At 39.6% G+C, this 21,579-nt stretch overlaps 1 protein-coding gene across 4 annotated transcripts in view; it reads left to right on the forward strand.

Annotated features, from left to right (window-relative positions):
- The window catches only part of EGF (epidermal growth factor), a 65,462-nt gene that overhangs the window by 15,113 nt on the left and 28,770 nt on the right, over positions 1-21,579 (forward strand). For all 4 annotated transcript variants that reach the window (XM_030022518.1, XM_030022525.1, XM_030022542.1 and 1 more), the window contains exons 4-13: positions 614-795; positions 3,831-4,061; positions 5,668-5,870; positions 11,150-11,275; positions 12,275-12,397; positions 14,863-14,985; positions 16,183-16,308; positions 17,287-17,423; positions 19,366-19,514; positions 21,173-21,277. In XM_030022518.1, coding sequence (XP_029878378.1) covers positions 614-795; positions 3,831-4,061; positions 5,668-5,870; positions 11,150-11,275; positions 12,275-12,397; positions 14,863-14,985; positions 16,183-16,308; positions 17,287-17,423; positions 19,366-19,514; positions 21,173-21,277 — 1,505 coding nt within the window. The remainder of the gene's footprint in view (positions 1-613; positions 796-3,830; positions 4,062-5,667; positions 5,871-11,149; positions 11,276-12,274; positions 12,398-14,862; positions 14,986-16,182; positions 16,309-17,286; positions 17,424-19,365; positions 19,515-21,172; positions 21,278-21,579) is intronic.

The following is a 21,579-nucleotide window of genomic DNA, read 5'->3' on the forward strand; positions in this document are numbered from 1 at the left end:
TCCTACTCATTTTTTCTCAAACCTTTTATTGGTTTCTATGGTTGCATAAATGCTTCTTTTAGCACTTCATCCGTTGTTCAGAAAAAGCAGTGCAGTTCATTGCATCTGGCTGATCAAGTAGGACAGACAGGCTGTTGTGGCTGAACTTCAATGCTGTGAGAGCCTTCTTTTGTTTGAGAGAGATTGCCAGTGTTCGTGTACCCATGTGGAGTCTTCACTGATGTATTTTACGTTGATTTTTAAGGATCAGGGTCCAGCAACAGTGTGTTAGGAAGTCTTCCATCTGTAACAGTACAGATCTGGGTGCTTAATGGTATGCCAAATGCAAGAAGTTGTAGCTAAAAGACCAGTCCAATGTATTTCTCATGGAGAACACTTTCCCCTTGCACAGGGGGTCACTCAGTTCATAAGGTGTATGTGCAAGTACAAAGACCAAATGAAAGTGATTACAGAATACAAAAGAGAAATATCTACAGGTCTGAGAGAAAATGAAGCAGGCAAAGGAATGAAATGGGAACCTTCAGTCTGGCACCCTATTCCCTATATTGAAAGTCAAGTTTAGGGTAATCATTAGGATGCTTCTTGTTAACTTTTTTTTTTTTTTTTTTTACAGAGACTATGTTACATAGACAAAGGCATTTCGGGATTTGTTATCGACTGGATAAATCAAGACATTCTCTGGGCCAATAGACAGAAAGCAACCATAGAAGCAACAGACATGAATGGGAAGAAACGCAGAGTTCTTCTAAGAGATGTTGGTCATCCCACAAGGATTACTATTGATGCTGAGCAAAGGTAATTTTAACTAGGTTAGTAATTTCATTGAAGTGGACTCAAAATATGCAAAGTACAATGATTGTGGTTTATAGGCTGCTGGGCTAGTCTGTGCACGGTGTATTATCTACAGTCCAGTACCTCCTTGAACTTTGCCAAAAGAGGATAAAAGATTAATAAGCATATAAGAGATAAATAGAGAAGTGCGTGGGAAAAAGCCCACTGAAGTCTAATGCAGAATCTATACCTCTTGGTCATGAGGGAAAATTTTGCTAGTGAGGAGAGCTGAGGGAAAAGAGGCATTGCTGGTCCTTTCTCAAAGGCAGCAGAAAGCAGGACTGGAGCAACAAGGGGAATGATGCCTGCAAATGCTGGGAGTCCCTTGTGCTCCAAACCTGGCACACATAGAATATAAATTGGTATGTTTTCTGAAAAAAGGTCTAAACTTACAGTTTTGCTCCTGTTTCCCTTGTCACTCTGTCAGTTGCTCTGAATATTGGTTCTGAATCTACTGTTGCTACTTTGTGTCACTAGTAATTTGGCCTTCATAAAGATGCTTCTTTCAGCTTCAAGCCATTTACGCTGAGAACCATGCTCACATAAGAGATTTGGCCTCCTCAGGAATTATCAGTATGAATTGTCACAGTGGTCTCTCCATGCTAATTTCTCTTTACTCATAAACCTATTCCATTAAAGTCGCAAAATAAAAGCTTGAGCAGACTTTGAGATGCTTCTCTTTAGTATAGCAAAAGCATGTTTCTGTTGCCACTTCTGATTTGCAATGAAGTTGCTCAGCAGTGTGTGAAACTATTTTAATATTAAGGCTTATGTGTCTTTTCCTAGTACATTTATACATAAACCAATCTTCTGATGCTAGTAGCATTACTAGTATTCATTGGAGTCTTGTCATTTGGGTAGGATTTAAAGGCCTGAACATCAGCCTATATATTTTTTTCCTGTTTTTTGCTTTCGAATGTAGTATTTGCCAGTCTTGGAAATATTCACAAGTCCTTAAAGCCACTGTCAAATGCCACTGAAACACATGTTACAAATGGCATTATAAGGATATATTTGCTGAACTTAGGCAAAAGTCTGGGGAGACTCAAGTGCCTATATTCACCTAGGTGTGATTCACCATGCTTAAAAGCTGTACTCATGTGCTTACAGGGAGGCCAGTAGGCCAGTGATAAACTGTAAAGAAAGTAGACTCCAAGAAGTCTGACATCATTTTTATGCCCTATGGTAATTTGCTTCTATGAAAACTCTGAGGGCTCTATTTTTAATGTGAAGTGAATTAAAACACCCAGTATGTTTACGTGCACAGGTGTAAACATGAACTAAATCTGATATTAACAATGTCTTCCTTCAAATGTGTGCAACTCTTAAGTAATGAAGGTCATTGTGATACCCTAATTATAAAGTTTTTCTCAAAAGATGTGTCTGGATATTAGCAGTGATAGGATTATTTTAGTAGTAATAATGTAACTATTGCTGTAAGATTGATTTGATTTTTTTAATGGTGTTTAGAAATGCCAAAAAATAAGGTTTAAAGCTAAAGAAAAATAGAAGGCAAATACAGTAAAGGCTGGCAATTACTCAAGCCAGTTTCTAATCTTCATTCTTTTTCTGTCTTCCTGTTTGTTCATATCATATTCTGCCCCTACAATGATTTGCAAAAGTTGCGCATAGAGACTATAACCCTATAGCCACCTTTGTTCCTTAGTTTCCTTATCTGTAAAAAGAGAATCCTAGCATTTCTCCAAACTTCCAGAGTAGTGACATTTCCTAAATAACAGCTGCTCTAGAAATGCAAGCAGATATTAATAAAATGTTTAAAAATGGCAGTATAAAATCGGGCTATCCTTCTGGAAACATGTTTTCACCTCTACATTAATAACCTATATAGACTATGTAATGTGAGGAAAAGCTGTGACGCAGGGGCTGATTCTTCTCACTAGTTTGGTATAGTCCCTTGCCAGGGAGATCTAATCCATTTTGGGGCCTTTAACAAATTCTTAAAATAAACATATTAAAGCTGTCTTTATGCTACATTTTTTTGTACGTATAAATTCTGCAATTTTGTGAAGACAAGGCAAAATGATGATGCTTCTTGGAATTTTTGTGCATAAGAAACCCAGGCAAAGAATCTAAACCCAAACATTAAAAAATAAAGTATACATAAATGAGGGATAACTTGCCATTTTGGAAGAACTGTTGTTAACCTTAGTCACATCGGTAAATCTGGGGTCTGATCCATGAATAGCTTGACATATAAGTAGTTTCAGTGCAGAACTGTTTTGAGTATTGGAGCTGTATTTTGACTGTGTCTTAATTTAATAACAGCATAGTCTGTCTGCTATAACCAGCAGGAAGGTAGAAATAAATGAGAACAATCATAGAAATGGTATTTTTAAGTTAAGCACTTAAGTGATGTACTCAACTAGAGTTTCTGGAGATAGATTCTTCCCAGAGGCAGAGGGCAATGCGGATCTGCCTCAAAGATATGCCTTTCCCTAAGTTTGCAGGAGTTATCGGTAGATTTGAGAGGTTATTCCAGTTCCCTTCTCTGACTGCATGGCCAAACAAAGGAGAGAGACAGACAATAGTGCTTCATGGTTAAGCTGAGCTGATTCCTGCTTGACCTACCTGAGAGAAATTTCTAGTATCTCATCGCTTCCTTGAACAGTCATATAGTCTCTGATAGAAACCTATTTATTAAAATAAGCAAAAAACTGTAACAAAACTTTAGTGGTAACATTGCTTCTGTGAAACAGACAACACTTTGTTGTCAAAAATTATTTCCATTCTTCATAGAGCTATGTTAAGTGGAGATGTCTATGGGGCTTTCCTGAAATAGGTGAGTATGTATTAAGTCCCTTGCTTTATTATTAATTTTGGTTCTGAAAGCAGTATGGTAAGACTGAAAAATTCTGTGTATAGGAACAACTAAACAAGGAGTGTGTAGCAGTGATGTGATCTTGCAAATGTGGGGTTTGTTTTTTGGCTCTGTTTTTCATTTTTGTTTTTTTTCCAAAACATACCTCTCTTGCCTGCAGGCTATTATTTTGGTCTTCAGATGGTACAGTTTCCAGCATACATCGAGTGTCCATCAGTGGAAGTGATGTGAGGAATGTTTTAAGAACCACAATAAAAATAAAGGCCATCTCACTAGATCTGGTTGACACGAGGATCTACTGGATCCAACATGACCACGGGAAAGAGATTTCCCATATTGGATCGTGCAACTATGATGGTGGAGCTGTTCGTTTGCTCAAAAATTCTGCCCGGTGAGTTTTCCTGAGCTTGTCAGAAATGAAATGCTCATTTCCTGGGGATGCAGTTAAGCTCTCTTCCTCATTCTCCCTTTTATTTTGTCAGTTCATAACACAATAAGGAGTATAGAGTGTAGTGCAAATGGCCTGTAACTGTAAATCTAAAACTACTGATAGGAAAATGGAAAAAAGTCACTGTTGTGAGGATAATACTGCCACTCAGTACTCTCCATCTTCCAAGCTTTTTAGCAAATGATAACTACTTAATCCGTAGAAATCCTCTCTGAGTGTTTATCAGTGGCCTTTTTCTGCAGATAGAGAAGCCAAAAGCAGAGATTAAATGATTTGTCCAAGGTCACAGTGGGTGAGCTCAGGTGTCTGAGCTGTACTCAAGAGACTGAGCTAGATCAGGTCTTTCCTATTCTCCTCTAAGCCTGTTGTCCTCCTTCGCTGCCAGGTGGGGAGGCTCGGGCCTGCGCTCAGGCTCTCCAGCAAGCATCAGCAGATGTGGCGAAGACTGTCCTACACAACAGACTTGCTCCCCTCTGATCCCCGGTGCCGGGGCTAAGCACAGGGGGCTGTTAGACTCCTGTGCTTTTGGATGCCTTTAATATTTGGCCTTCATGCTTTGCAGCGATACAGATGTTCTGTGGTGGGTGTGTTTTCAGCGAGGTGCTCAGGAAAAGGTCGCCTTGTAGCACTGCAGTTTCTGTCAGTATGGCTGGATCAGCATATGTGTAATAGGGATTGCCAACGGCAAAATGAGAAAAAGACGTGGTTTCGCCGGCCTCCTGCTTTAAATATGCAGCACACCATTTGCACATGATGAACACAAAGCTGGTTTCTCCCTGCATTGCCAGCTGTCGCATTGGATTTTTCTCTACCCTTTCTCCTTCAAGTTGGCTGGTGTTCACTAGGACATCAACACTTTCCCTTTGAGCCTGGATGATACAGATTCTCCTTTTTCTACCTGGAATATGTACTGGAGAGTGGAGGCCAAAAATCCCTCTTTCAGTATTTTTTCTGCTTTCCCTCTTATTTAAAACTGGGCCCTTTTGTGGTTCCTGCTGGCTGCTATAACTGACCAGCAAATGGAAAATAAATTCCTGTGATAGGAGAAGCAGCAAGATGGATTTTTAGGAACGTCCTACTCCTTCATCTCCACCCTGATTTCCTGGGACAGGGAGAAGTGTCAGAGCAGGCACTGGAAATTGGGAAATGGGAGAATTTATCTGGCCTACATCCTTTAACAAAGCAAGTGTCCATTTTAGTTGCTGGGTTCTCCAGAAGCAGGGTGATACCTAGGCTTTCTCTGTCATTTGAGTCAGTCCTGAACAACAGGACCTGTTGTACACAGGACAATATAACCCGTGAGAAATGCAGGTTATCCATTTTGCATCTATTTCTTGCAAATCTGCAGGATTCTGGGTGCTGGATTATTTGGGAATGTCTCTGACACCTCATCTGATTCTCATATATACAAGATAATATAAGATATATAAGAATACAAAGGTTATTTCCAGTGAACTTGACTGAACTAGATGCTCAGAAAATGTATGACTGAGTAAATATATAGGGATCATGTAATATGCCACTTTGTGTTATCTCCTCTTTGTTGTAGACATCAATTGCTTGGTATGTCTCTCTTTGCTGAGCACCTGTACTATTCAGAGTTGAAATCTGGTATGATATGGAGAGCCAACAAGTATACTGGAAAGGTTGTAGTCACAATTAGCCTGAAGCCATCATTTTTTCCACCAGTGGAGATAAAAGTTGTACATCCATTTAAACAGCCAGGTGCAAGAACAGATTCTCAGGATTTCGGTAAGTAAACTGTAATGATACAGTTGTATGTGTGAGAATAATAATGTCATACACTCTGATTTTTCACAATAATAATTTTCTTTGCCAAAATTCCAGGCCTCAGTGAAGTCAGTGTGCTCGTTGACATCCGGCTGAATATGAGCCAGCAGTGTGCCCAGGTGGCCAAGAAGGCCAATGGCATCCTGGCCTCTATCAGAAATAGTGTGGCCAGCAGGATCAGGGAAGTGATTGTTCCCCTGTACTTGGCACTGGTGAGGCCACACCTCGAGTACTGTGTTCAGTTTTGGGCCCCCCACTACAGGAAAGACATTGAGTTGGTGGAACGTGCCCAGAGAAGGGCAACCAAGCTGGTGAGGGGCCTGGAGCACAAGTCTTATGAGGAGCGGCTGAGGGAGCTGGGGCTGTTTAGTCTGGAGAAGAGGAGTCTGAGGGGAGACCTTATCGCTCTCTACAACTACCTGAAGGGGGGTTGTAGTGAGGTGGGTGTCTGTCTCTTCTGTCAGGTGGCTGGAGATAGGACGAGAGGAAATGGCCTCACGTTGTGGCAAGAGAGATTTAGGTTAGATATTAGGAAAAATTTCTTTACTGAGAGGGTTGTCAGACATTGCAATAGGCTGCCCAGGGAAGTGGTTGAGTCACCATCCCTAGAGGTATTCAAAAAGCGCGTAGACAGGGTACTCCAGAACATGGTTTAGTGGGCATGGATGATGGTTGGACTCGATGATTTTGAAGGTCTTTTCCAACCTAAATGATTCTATGATTCTATCATTCTCAGTCAAGGAAGAAGTTTCCTTTAACTGCAGTGATCCACAGTTCCAGCTGGTGTGTGTAACTCCAGCTGGAGTGTCAGGCTGGAAGTGTGCTGAGCATGAACTTCTCATTTCATTAATCTGGATACACATGCTGATAAATGTGATTTTTCTCCTTCTCTTCCCTTCGTTTACACAAAGATGTTTTTATACTTTCCTGCTAAATGCACAAAAGCATACAGCTTTTTAATCCTTCATGTAGATTATCTTCATCAAGTGTCTGCTCCCTTCTGGAAGTTTTATTCTAATGTGCATCTAAACACCTCTGATTATTAGGGCACTGAAGGATTTTAAGTGCATAGTATGTCCTACAAGTGATACTGTGGTTGTCTCATCTTTGCTGTGATATGGCTGGATGAAGAGTCAGGCTATTTTAGACAGACTTGAAGTTACCATAACAACTATGAAATAAGAGCCTTGGGTCTCTTTAATTGATATCAGTTGCAGCCTACAGTATGAGGTGGTCATGTCACTGCCTTTCACTGTGGATCAGAAAAAGAAGGTAGTTTACTATGGATAGCTTACCCTCCTCGAGGATTCCTGCTGAGGCAGTAGGAAGTGGAGGGTGTCCAGGGAAATAATATATTGTTCTCTGATCTCTGGAAAGCAGACATAGAGTATTCTTGCTTTAATGGAACAGCTTTGTCACCAGTTTTGCTTGGGTATGAACAACTGACCAAACAACATAGAGGCATTTTTGTGTCGAGCAATGGTTGCAGAACCTCCAAGGGAAGATGGCCGTGGGTTCCCAGAGGTATAGGTAGTATACAGACATGAGGAGAAAGTAGTGTTTGTTCATATGAGCAAAAATGAAACTGTAAATATCTCGAACCATTTCTAAATATCTACTATAAAATAGGTTTTGTCTTTCTTCATGCCAACCAACAGCTTTTTATGGTACCATGCTGTCTCTTCTTCCTGAAGCCTGGTCTGAGTGGGAAAAATCAAAATCTTCAAGGGAACTTTCTCCTTCAAATGCTTCGTTTGCAGTGCAAAATGCTGTTGAGATGCAGAAGAGAAAGTGTTCCTGGAAATCAAGCTTATAGTTGTAAATGCAGGGACCCTCCATTCAGAGATAATACCTGTTCTGTGCTTCCTTTGAGGAAAACAGTCATCCTGGCAAATGGAAGCACTTTTTTCAACGGACACGTTTGGTGCTCTCATACAGAGTAACTAGGGAAGGATATGTTTGTGGTACAGACAGTGTGGCATGTCCACACATCTCAGGGTTGTTACAATGAGATTTGGAAGGTCTCATGAGGCCTTCTTGGGTGTCTGTTACCATGTCTGCATATGCATGAAGTTGGAGAGGAAGAAACAATGACCAAGAAAGGAAGTTCATGACAGTGGTCTCCTGAATCTCAGGGGCTATTGGTTGTCTTACATATGTCCTCTCCACGAGAGTGTGTAGCACAATTTCATCGACTATGGACACTTAGCTTTTATTCTTCTCTCAGAAGATTAACTCCACTTCTTCCACAATAACATGCTGCTTTCCAGTGTTTCCCTTTCTGTTGGAAAGAGGGTTTCCCCACCTTTATTAATAAATAAACTACCACTGTTTTTAAATGCCTTGCAGTATATACCCCTGTATTTCCAACATGTTTAGTAAATTTTTGTATGGCAGTAAGTGCTACCAGCAGTAGGCCTTTTTTTTATTCCAAATACCTTCTTGTAAAAATGTCTGGGAAGTGATGGAGTAGAAAGAAGCTTAACAGGCTGAATCCAGATGAACCTTTTGGACTTTGCATGTATGTTGCTTGGCTTATCCAGTGCAAGAACTGGGATGAAAGCAGGACTAATGAGCCTGGAGTACAAATGAGATTTACAGCTGCTCTTACAACAGAGAAACCTGGAGATAAAAGCATACCTAGACTAATTGGATGCTCTGTAGAAGCTAAGAAAGTGTATGTTGCAATGTAGTGTCAGCCGTGAATTATCAGGCTTTCTTTAAAGCAGATAGCAAGTGAGTTCCTTCAGATGAAAAGGGAACTGATGAGAAGTGCTCAACTAACATGATCTGATTTTTTACTGGAATTTGGATTATTTACTTTACTACTTAAATTCCTCATGTCCCTTCTTCCCTTTCTCTTTTGAAAGACTTTCCTGGATTGGTCAGGGCCAATAATTAGAGAGAAGAGCATTAATTCAGCTAGGGGGTTGCTATAACCCCACACAACAACTTTAGTATGGTAATATCTGGAAGAGGGCCTCTAATTTACCTCAATTCTTTTTGACAGCTAACCCTTGATTTGATGACAGTATGTGTATTTATAAATGCCTGCTGGAATGTTCTTTAGACTTTTATTAATGGCTCATAAAATATGTTAATTACCTTAAAATCTCAAAAACTGCCTCTGGAATTTTTTTGAAGTATCTTCTCTGACAGATTAATGATATTCAGTACACTCAGTATTCCTCAGGAGGAATTATGTTATGTTTCTTTCCAGTGTAAGATACCAGCATCAGGCTATTATCTGAGAACACCCATTTCCATAGAAGAGAGGTGATGGGAGGGAAAAAACCAAACCACAAAAAACAAACAAACTAGAAAGTATCGTTCATAATGGTTGTTTTTCCAGAAAAGATTACCTTTAAAACTTCATGATTCATAATTTAGTCACCATTCACTTTAAGTTTTGAAATGTGATTATTTTTTTTACATATTGATTTGGCAATATCGAGTTCTAATAATTATTCAGTTAAAAAAGAATATCTTCTTGAGATTGCCCAGATGGCAAAATTATTGCTTCTGTTATTTCTTCTGTAATTTCCGGTTGTCTTAGGTCTCATTAGACCAATAATGGTACAAGCAAGGGGCAGAAAATCAGCACCAGTGATAAGCATAAGATGCAGCCTTGAATGTGGTCTTGTTTCTGTTTTGTATTGTTTTGTGATTGCACTTTTGTCATTCTAATGAGTTCTGTATTTGAAGATTAGACACCCCACTACTATGTTCCTGATTCAGTTGCAGGAGGGACAAAGATTAAGTGTCAAGTCCAAAACCAGTTCTACAAAAAGAGAGGCTCAACTAAAACAATGTAAAATTCAAGTCTCTCAAAAGTTAACATGCTTGATAAGATAGATAATATCCACCTAGTCATCCATTCATCATTTTTCATTTACTGATACAACTTCTGTCACAGAAGAACTAATCAGTTTGATCCAAATAAGTACAATGTTGATGATTTCAGCCAAGCTGAAGTGTCTGTCTGGGAAATTATTTCAGTCTTTTATAGATGTGATTTGTCATTCCACCAAATGGCCAGCATTTTCTCTGTCCTGGCTAGCAGAAGACTAAATGTCAAATTTAAATATTATGCTACTTTCCATCTCTTGGAATTTGGAAGGTGAATTGGAAATAGCACAAGAAAATTGTTCACATACAGATTTCTTTGCCTGTATGAGCCCCTGTTCTCTTACACGTTACACAGACAGCACAGGGCAAAGACAATGTTGTGTGTGGGTGGCTGCATACCCACATTCAGTAGCAGCAGTTCAGCTATTCTTAGCTTGGAAAAGGGGCAAGCAACCCCAGAAGAAGATTAGGAAGATTAAAACAAAAATAATAGTTTGGGAGGCAGAAATAAAACCATAAGCACCAGCTCTAAAAGATAGCTGAGCACAGACACCCGGCAAATTGTTCCCATGAAAAAGGATACATGAATACCTGTTTGCCTTTTTCAGTGAAGCAGCAGAAGGAGGAAGGCTTCTGGGGGTCTGTTGGGTGCTTTTTTGTGCTTCCTTTGAAGAAACTTTGAGCATATCTTGGACATCAGAAACATCCCGAGTTTTAAATCTGAGTTCAAGATTTATAAACTTGTATTTCTTATAGTCAGAAACCAGGATCCACTCCAGTACAAAGATTCTCTAGACTGTGCTGAGACTTTTTGTCCAAATGAAACATATGGTCATTACGATCTGTCCAGCTATTTTTTGGTTAAATAATGTGAGACTTGAGCACTGCTTTGTGCTAATAATTTCCAGTCTTCGTATACTCTCTCTCTTTTTAAATCTCTCTTCTCTCTCTTTTTGCGTGTGTGCTGTCTCTCTGTTGCTCTCTTCTTTCTGAGTGTTTTACAGAGCCTGGTAACGTAATACTATGCAGGACTGGAGGCATACAAAGCCTGCTACGCAGGGTTTTCCCTTTCATAGTGACTATAGGTATGCACCCAAACGAAACCATCCCCTACTGCAGGCTCTCTCTAGATATGCTTATGCTGACACGGAGCTAGAAATTATCATTTGCACAGACCTACTCTTAATCTTCCAAGTACTTTCGTTTTTATAGTGACTTTTTAGCCTGATTTTACCAATAGAAAACAATAGAAGTTATTTCTATTAATAAGTTCCTCGGGTTGAGCAAGTAGCTATTGAGAAGAAGACACATCACTTTGTTCAGAATAGTTTCTCCTTGAAGGTTGATATGGTAAGAACCCCATTATGTTTACACTATATTTGTTCTTCCAGAAAAAGGAACCTGTGACTTGAACAAAGAAAAATGCAGAAGAAGAATCTGCAGGCCAGACTCAAGGACTCATCGGTGTAAATGTTCTAGTGGCTTTATTTTAAGTCGAAATAAACAGTTCTGTGAAGGTAATACGTGAATCTCCCATCAGCTTTATTCCATCAGATGAAAAAATTCTTCTGTTCTTTTACTTTACTCGTATTTTATGAAAAAACACTCTGAAGTCTTAAAAATTCCAGTTGTGCCATTTCAGTTTTGTGTCCTTCCATGTTCTGAAATAGTCTAAAAGGAGACCTATGAAAGTGCCACAAGTGCTATTCTTGCAAGAAATTTTGGTCTTAGCCTGAGTAGTTAAAGGAGTGTCAGATAAGTAGATATGCTTGTGGTTGCTAATTTAATTTTTATTTAAAAATTAAAACAGATATATCACCAAAGGTGAAACATTGAAAAATCCTGCAACAAGATGGCTGTCTTAAGTCACACTTTCAAAAAAGACACAAATTATTACCATGCTTCTAAATGTTTTGATCTGGATTGTTTTAATAAAAATCTAACATTACTATTAATAGTAGCTAACATATCACTTTTAGAAGCATCTTTTTCACTATATGACCAGATTTGAAAAGACATAAGGGCATCAAAATTTCTAGTTTACAGACCTGCCTGAGCAGCAGTCATCCAGTTCTCAGGAAATTCACCAGGATTGCTTTCTGAATTTCATCTTCTAAACCACTTCTGTGTTTTGAGAATTTTACTTAAGTCATGTTGGAGCCAAATTTTTTAAAAGAATTTTTTGTCTGAAGAAAGTGTCTAATGTAAATTTTTTGGGTGGACACAGGATTTAACTGGCACTGGAAATCTGTATGAGAAGGCATACTTTTGAAAGTCCTCTAGGCACCTATGCTGGACACATGCAGCCTGAGCAGGTTTTGCTAGAAGGTTTTTAAATTTTATTTGAATAAGGTCTGCAAACCTGCTTTTTTATCATTCATTAGGACCAACATATTTTTGTAAAATGAATGGGAAAAAGAGGTACTTCTTGAAGACTGTTGGTTTGTTTCTTTAATCAAATTCCCTCACACTGGCTGATGACATTATTCTGACAGACCAAGTGCTTCTTTTGGCAGATATCAATGAGTGTGGCTTCTGGAATCATGGCTGTACTTTGGGCTGTGTGAACATCCCTGGTTCCTATTACTGCACCTGCCCGAGAGGTTTTGTTCTGCTGCCTGATAGAAAAACATGTCATGGTAAGTAGCAGTAATACATAAACACTTTAAGTATCATATTGGAGAGAGTCCTCATTTAATATTGGAACTGCTGAAAATTTTGTGTGTTGCATTGCTTGCTTCTGATCCCTTATTATGTAAGTAGGATCAGCTTAAACTGAGCTAACCAAATTCAGATGTCATGTTTAAGGAAGTATAAGTTACACGTGAGTAACCAAGTGTGAGCCTCCTCAAAAAAAAAAAGAGTAGGTCTCCAGAGAGACGTCTTTGCTCAGATTAGGCTCTGTGACACATTCCAGGTAGATAAGCAGTTATACCTTTTTAAATGTGGTTTCTGAATTTGGCTCACTCTGGCTATCCTGCATAAGAATTTGCATTGTCTCTGAATGAGCAGCTTACAGCATCATCTTTTTTTCTCTTCAGATCAGGGTTGATAGCATTGCTAATGTGCGTGACATTAATGAAATTAAATGCATGTGCATCAGTTTACAACAAATAAGACACATGGAAGTACTCATAAAGTTGTTTATTCTGGGGATCTGCTGCACCTGTGGGGTTTTTTTTTCTTTTATCAATTAAATTGTGCATAAGAAGTATGCCTGAGAGAACTTATCCTTATAACATAGGTACATAAAGCAGAAAGCTCTCTGAAGCTGCATAAATGTGAATAAACTAAATGCAGAGAACACAGAGAAATGCAGGGAAAAAACAAAGATCTGTCTGTCAGTAAGCTTCAAGGACCATATTTTAGTCACAGTAAGACTCAGAGGTGAACTTTTTTTTCCTCCCTTTATGCAGCACTGCGTATATTCAGCCTACAAATTAATTAAGCCTTTTGAAAGTAAGTCTAGAACATAAAAAGTGAAATGCGTCCAAGTTTTGAGGTCTTGGGATATTCCCAGTCACTTTTCTATTTCATAATGAAGTGAAACTTAGGCATAGGCAAAGGTCCTTCTACCTTGTTTCCATGGAAATAAAACATTGATATATGCCCCAAGTAGAAGTGCCAGTGCACACCAATGAGTTCAGTCTGGATCACGGCAGGATCGGGACCTAGGGTACACTAAATATCACTACTAGAGAGTAAACGTAGCTGTAGAGACTAACAGACTCTAGCAGTCAATCTATTTTAGACCTCTAAGAGTCACTTCTCCCTCTCTATTAAGAGGGAGCCAGGAGCAGGATTCAGTGACACAAACGTGGGGGTCCAGGCTGTGTGTGGCAGCTGGAGAAGGCAGCCAGATGTGACAGAAGACCTATGGGAGACCTGCAGCCAGAGGCTATTGGGAGGTGGGATATCCTTTTGTGTCCAAAACAACACTTAGACACTGTGCAACTCAGTCCTACTCTGGATGACTAGCTTGAACTATATGCCTACATTTTGAGTGGCTCAAATTAGATAGAAAATAATGTTTTTCTAACACAGGCTAGGGATGCAGCATGGACAGTATAACTCCTTAACTACTGCAGCACAAGGCAGATATGTCACCAACTGTGCAACTTGAGAGAAAGAGAGATGCAAGGTGAGAAGTCCACATGCTGACCAGACTTTTTGATGCTTTCTCCTCCAAGTCCTTTACGAAGCTCTTCATTTAAAGCCACAAGTTGTGGTCAGAAAGAAACATGAGAACAGTTTCTTGACCCTCTCCACTGTGCTTAAGTGGTTAGAACAATCCAGTCCAGAGTGCAGTTGCCCTGGAGAAGCAATATTTGCAACAGCTATGCACCATTTAAGCCGGTGTATGCAGCTGATTCAAAGAACCAGCTGTGGGAAACTCGCATTAGTTCCACTCTTCCAGCGGGTGTTGCCATATGGCACTAGAATTGGCATAAAGAGATGCAGCACTGCAATACAGAAGGTGGAAGGAGCATATCCTGTGAAACTGCATTAAAGAAATGCTCAAAAAAATGTTGGGGCTCCAACAATTATAAAGAAAAGTAAAGGAAAGCTATTTCCAGATCCTCAGATGGTTTCGCCCCTACAGCTTCAAAAATTGCTGCTAAAGAACATAGCTTTATTTCTGGAAAGTTCATCTCCTGTTTTCATTGATTCTACCTCTGTTACCCTTGGAGTTGTAGGAAAGTAGTCTTTCCTCATTCTCTTTTTGTTTTATACTTATTCTTTCAGTATAACTTCCTTGTAGTTTTCAAAACCGGATCTATTTTTGATGAAATGTAAAAAAGAAAGTTTTTAAAATTATTTCTATTTTGATAACATGTCTTCATACAATTTTGGAAAATTTAAAGCTGATCAGTATAATGGCTTCAGGACCCAGCAATTTTGGCTTTCTCCTTTGCTATAATTATGAGAGGGTGGGAAAAAACAACTTTGGAAAAAAAACAAAACAAACCCCAGAAAGACCACAGAAGTGTTGTACTCTCAACATCACACTTCTATTTTTTTCTTTTTTCTTTCTTTTTCCTTTATTTCTTTTTCTTTTGCTATTTAAGAAAGATTTTTTTTTTCCCTCTTTAAATTACTGTAGAGCTAATTTCCTGTACAAGTAATGACACCGAATGTAGCCATGGTTGCCTTCAAACGTCTGAAGGGCCTGTTTGCTTTTGTCCTGAAGGATCTGTACTCAAAGTGGATGGCAAAGCATGCACGGGTAAGTAACATTTTTTCTAGCTGTGGTGACTCCCAAACTCTGTTTATTCCTGGCACTGAGAACCAGAAGTGAATAAAGGCATTTTACACTCATTTTGCAAAGCTGTAAATGATTGGACAAGATAGGAGGCAATGGAATGTCAGGTGCTTTGAGTGCCAAGATGAGCAGTATTCATCTTCATTTTTAATAGATGTTTCTTAGCAGCAACATCCAATGTTTGGAAGCCAAATTCTTTTGTCGTCAGCACAGATCAAGGCATTTCCCAGATGTTTGTCGCAGGAGATATCTAAAATTTATATTTGAGGGGAAATGTAGATACAAAATTGGGGCTTGGGTGAAATCTGAAGATGACTTTATTTACATTGTGCAACCGAGGTTCAGAGTCACTCTAACTTACAGCAATTTCATCTAATTACCCACAAATGTAATTTTTGCAGTCAGAATATTTGAAGCTGCTGCACCCACTAATTTGTCATTCCCCATTCCAGCAAGATTTCCAAATTCAGGGGCCTGTAGCTTTTCAACTGTATCTTTTCAGTCTTAGGGACCCATTAATGCCAGACTTAAACCTTGAAAAATCCCCTTCCCTTTTACATCCCTTAAGTATTGTGGACTGTACTGTATACATAGATTCAGTCAGTGTTGCTGTTTTGTTAAGGACACTCCACTGAGTAAGCTCAGGTTGGCATTGAGGCTATAACCATTGTACAGCCCCAAGAAGAAAGAATTGTTTCTTTTTGTATGAAATCTTGGTTTGTTGTATTAGAAAGTAGCAATTCACCATCCTAGCCTAATTAACTTCTGGGGAGACAACAGCATTAATTTGCTGTTTCTTTGCATGGAGTGCAGAGTCTGATCAAATCTGTTACTCTATTGTAGATGGGATGAGACTTGCATGGGAGAAAGAGTTCTCTGAAATAATGAACACATGGAAGCCTTCTTCATATAGCCCATCCCCCCATCTTCTGTTGTGAATTTTCAGGAAAAACTCTGGAAGAAGTTACTACTAATTTCCTTTCACTTCCTTAGACTTCTGCTTTCAGCAGGAGGCCTTTCAGTAAATCTGTCAGTCACTGAGATGCTTTGCAGTGTAGAAATCCCAAGCAGAGTGAATCATTCTCTTGCTCATACCTCTGATTTTGTTGTATTTTTTTTCTTAGAATGGCAAAGTTAAATTTTTCAAATGCTCTGTTTAAGGTTGCACATCTCCAGATAATGGTGGCTGTAGCCAGATATGTTCTTCTTTAAGCCCATCCTCCTGGGAGTGTTCTTGTTTTCCTGGATATAAGCTTCAGCGAGACAGAAAGCACTGCACTGCTATAGGTCAGTATCTTCATATGCCTCCATATTTCTGCCAATATAAGCAAAAACATTTGAGAGTCCTTTAAAGTGGATTGCATAACTGGGATCCAGTTTTGCACTGGTTTTAGGTTACTTTGTGAAACTTGGGAAGTATTAGTGGTTTAGAAAAATAACCTATTTTGGAAATATACCAGAACAAGTACCAGTATATGGTTCAGTCTCCCTCACAGAAGATTCAGTCTGCTATCCAGCTTCTGCATTTCACTCTGGGCTCCTGTACTGCGGACGTCGATCTGCCAGTATTCAGGTTTTTGTGCCTTCATATAAATGTGGGTGTAGTTTCTGCCCAGTGTTACAGAACTGGGGTTGAGGTGTCTACATTTGGAGAACAGGGCAGGGAATAGTCTGTTGAAGGACCTTCCCTACGAGGGTATTTCTCCCCCACTGGCCCCAGGAAGCCCAGGTATTTGATGTTCATGTTTGGATTCCAGACTCTTCTGTTTCTTCTGAAAAAAGGGCAGACCGTGGAGAGCAGCAAGGTATAACCAATTGCATGAGAGAGAGGAGGAGAGAGAAGTTTGTGATTTGTTTCAGGAATAAAGGAAAAGCTTTATTTTTTGGAGGACAGCATTTTTCTTGCTTTTACTATGAAAGGCTTCTCATGCGCAGAAGTCAAGTATTCTGGCATTTATGGTGATGCTGTGATTGTCTTGAGGCTAAGTCACTCAGTGTGAAATGCAGCAGGGCTAGTGACTGCCTTTATCACAAATTTTGTGGCTGATCTTGGGCAAGGCACTGATGCTGAAAACCTATATTCATGTTTATCTTTAATTTCTGAGGCAAGTGGAATGTAGGACAAGGGCCTTCATTTCTTCATGCTTCCGTTCCTCATTTTGTCTTCTACCATTACTTACTAACAATGTTAGCTAGGTAGAAATGCAGGCTAGAGATCACTTTGAACCTAGTGGAATTAACATATGTGCAAATTTTCATCAACAGGTCCTAAGCCATTTTTGTTATTTGCAAATGGCCAAGATATCCGCCAGATCAGTTTTGATGGAACAGATTATGCAAGTTTACTTGACTGGCAGATGGGAATAGTCTTAGCACTGGATTCTGACCCGGTGGAAAATAAGGTAAGGCATTAAAAATGAGAGGATTTTGAAGTGTCGCAAGGACAAATGGATTGGGCTTTCATGTGCCTTAACCTTTCTGCTCTCAGTGATCCAGATTACAAGTCGTGCTTCTTGTTGTTCTGTTGCCTGTCCAGGAGCACAACTGGTACAGGATGCCAAACACTAGTTGAAGATTTTCATCCTTTACTTACCAATTGAATGTGCTTTGTACATTGACATGGCTAATTCACAGAGAATTTGGATTTCTAAATTCACTTCAGGCATGATTTCAGTTTCAAAGAACTTTTGTGTGATTGATAGTTTTCTCCCTTAAAATTTCAGTACTATTTTCTGGAAATATAATGTGGTTTTTTTTTTCACTGGGTAGCTGTAAAAGCAACAGTATCTTTTTTTCTGTACAGCTACATCCCACGATTCCTAATAAATGTACAAGTAATCTTAACATGAATTACTTCTCATGTCCTGACATTGTTGAACAAAACTGCTGAACACTCGCTGGGTTTATTGCTCTTACGAAATGTATTCCTCATATTGCCATACATTGCTGTTGGAAACGGGAGTCATCTCTGCATAAAGAGCTGTTTGTCTGTGTGGCCGCATCCCAGTGCCCTGCTCCTTGCCTGCAGATTTGGGAAGAATAGGAGTTCAGCTGTGCTTTGCTAAACCTTCTGCGGCAGATAGTTATTTTTTCCCATGATGAGACTTATTTACACTGTAAAAGTGTTATGAAAGATACTGGATGGTACAGTGAAAGTTGATGAGGAGCCCGGTTAAGTTGCTGGAAACATCTCAAGGCCTGGACAGACACGGCTAAACAAATGCGAATGTTACCAGATCTGTGTTACGGGAGGATCGTTTCAGGCGCTGCTGGAACATCGCCACTTGCTCCAGAAATAGGGCCCTGCTGGGGAACTAGCAGTTGTTCCGTGCTCTGCTGAGCGTAGATCAGCTGCGCCGGCGACGCTGGGTGTGCGCTCTTGTTCCGCTTCTGCAGGGAGCTCTGCACGACGGCGGGGTCGGCCGCGCGCAGGAGAGGTGACGTGCACTGGGCCAGCCAGGCTGCAGCAGCCTGGTCCTGGGGGCACAGAACTGAGGTGCAAGGTAAATTAGCTCAGCATCGCTCTGTGCTCCCATGGTAATTGAATTAGCTGGTTTAATGCTAGAGGCCTCCCTCCTGCTTTCTTTGGCCTCGTGTTTAGCATCAAAACAAAGTTACTTGTTTTGTTGCTACCATTTGCCAAGAAAGCCTCAGCATTGCTTTGCATATTGTTCTGCCATACAATGTTTGGCTCCTTCTGAATATCAAATGCAAGACAACTTTTTTTTCCTCATTCTTGGAAAACACAAACCTAGTTTCCCCACCAGCAGAGAACTTTTATGTTGATCCAAAATTGAGAAGCCTCTTCTGGAAATGTCAGAGCCTTACAGAATAGACACCTAGTAAAAAATTAAGGTAAGTGCAGGCTGAAAGAGGAAAAAAAAATAGAAGAAAATTATATAACTCCTCTTCCCTTCCCAGCTCCTTGACACACATACACTACTCCTCTCTTCTCCCTGCTCAGCCCTTTTTAAAATGAGCAGCCAGTGAAATGATACCATACTTCTTTTTGCCTGCGCCTACTCTTGCTTCCTCAGCTGTGCTTCATGTGAGGGTAGCTGCTTGCCAAAACAAAACCGCAGGATATTCAGAGGGCTGTATATAGGGCAACAAGGATTTACGGCTAAGCGCAAGCTGCCTGTAGAAGTCATCCTGGTTGAAAGATAAGTGCCTTTTTATTTGATCAGGGATCACAGGTTACCTGTGCAGCTTTTTGTGAATAAGCAGTTCAGGGAACTTTCAAGATGAAAAAGTTATTTTAGAAGTAGAACTATTAGACAAGGGAAATATAGAGCAGAAAGTGAGATGGGAACTAATAACACCTCATCTGTTATTTCTTCACAGATTTACTTTGCCCACACCGCCTTGAAATGGATAGAACGAGCTAATTTGGATGGCTCAAATCGTGAAAAAGTTATTCATGAAGCTATAGATATACCCGAAGGCCTTGCTGTGGACTGGATTAACCGTAAATTGTATTGGACAGACAGAGGGTACATGCTCCATAGTGCATTTATGTTGAAGCATGCCATAAAATATTTGGAATAAATGACTGGTGGTACAGAAATAGCTGATATATCATCCTAAATTCAGTAACACTTCACATTCTGATTGGGTAGCTGTAATCTCAAGTATATACAGTTGGAAAGTTCTTTAAAACTGAAATGCTGGAAGTTCACTTTGAGTCTGCTATTGTATTTTTATCTTCATATTTCCAAGAAGCAAGGGTTTGGACTCAGTTGCAAGGAATCCAAAGCATGTACTGCATATATACATATACATATGTGCACACGCGCATGTGAATATATATGTCTACATTTGTATTTATATACATACACTGCAAGTGTGTATATATACATCTATCTTTATATCTTTTTATATACACACACACACACACACACATATATATATTTAAAAAAAAAAAAAAATTACTGTACCGAGTATGTCTTGGGCAGAAGTCAGCATTGTTGACAGCTAGAATCATGCCCATTTAAGCTAATGCAGAGTCTTTGTCAATTATCTCTAATAAAAGAGGAATGACCACTGGCAGACAATATTACTTCACATTTCAGCTGATATCTAACCTTACATGCAGAGAGAAACAAAATTGACCTTTGGTGAAAAGGCAGTGTCAGATCAGAACACATAATGAAGACTCCTTGAGAGTGGTCATGATGTTTCAGTGTGACCCATAATTTATTAGTCAATAAAAAGTGGGTTTAAATGTCCAGATCACCTTCTTTCTCCCTTTTAAATATGCTGCTAATCCCCTTCCTTGTTATTAGGTACAATCTTGTCTACATGATTGCACTCCTGTATAAATATGCCAGTGTTTCTTGTGAAACGGGAAATTGTGGTGCTCGTCTCTGTAGGGCAAGAGTCAAGGGTGAAGCTGTGAATTTGTATCTGCCGCTTCCTTCTCACACTCACTGCATTTACCTGTTTGTATTCCACGTTTGCGTGAATATATTTCTCCCTCCATCTTCGTGTGGCCTTTCTTTGCAGGTTCAGATAAGCATGGAAGGCTGTAGGCTTGCGTTCAGGTAGAGGCTGATACTTGTTTGGCAAGATGAAGTTTGTAGCAATAAGTCCAGTTTTCTGGAAAAAAGTTGGATTCGGGGACTGGCAATGTAGGTTCTATACTTGACTCTGCCATAGACTTTATGAATGATCATAAGGACCTTACCTTCATTCTTTCCTGTAAAATAGATATAATGTGTAAAATGGTTGGCAAGTTCTGGATGAAAAATGCTATGCAAAAGTACTATTTAAAAAACTTCTTTATACATTTGATAATGCCATTCAGTTAGGAGCTTGTTTTCCTCCTGACTCCGTTTAAAGCTAACACTGATCTATTAGCGATCATACTTCCAACTCATTATTTGCCCAGAAAAGGAGAACTTCATGTCTCCTGCAGAGCAGCAGGTATTTTATCATCATGACCTGGACCAGATAACGAGGCAGTAACATGAATTACTTGTTGATAAAACAACTAGACATCGTACATCAGCAGGATTATTTCCTGTCATCGTAAAGTTACATATTACAGTTTTGTGCTAAACTAAAGCAATGCAAAAACTTAGTACATTCTGCCTGAGAAGGTAATTAAAAAGATAGCAGGGACGACCTAACAGTGCCATGTGTGTTGCAGGAAGGCGTGCATTGAAAGGAGCAATCTGAATGGAATGCAAAGAAAAATGATCATCTGGGAGGATATCTCCCAACCCCGAGGGATTGCTGTTCATCCATTTGCTAAGTAAGGAATGATTAACCCGGTTAATTGTGTAATACTTGGGGAGGCTTTTCAAAAATGAGCATACCAGCCTTGCCCTTTTGGCAGTCAAAAAGTACATTAGTCTCTTGTTAGGATAGTCATTGCCTTGCAGAGTTGTGTGAACTGCAATGTTTTATTGCTGGGTTTCTTTTGTGAGTTGGGACATGTTCATTTCTCATATAGATTTAAAAAAATACCAGAAACATTAAAGATATTGTGTGCAGTTTAAGCTAAAGAATAGCACGAGCAACTGAAGTCACCCTGACGGTTGTAAGCATCACACT

The sequence above is a fragment of the Aquila chrysaetos genome, chromosome 1, assembly GCF_900496995.4.
Source record: "Aquila chrysaetos chrysaetos chromosome 1, bAquChr1.4, whole genome shotgun sequence".
Lineage (NCBI taxonomy): Eukaryota > Metazoa > Chordata > Aves > Accipitriformes > Accipitridae > Aquila > Aquila chrysaetos.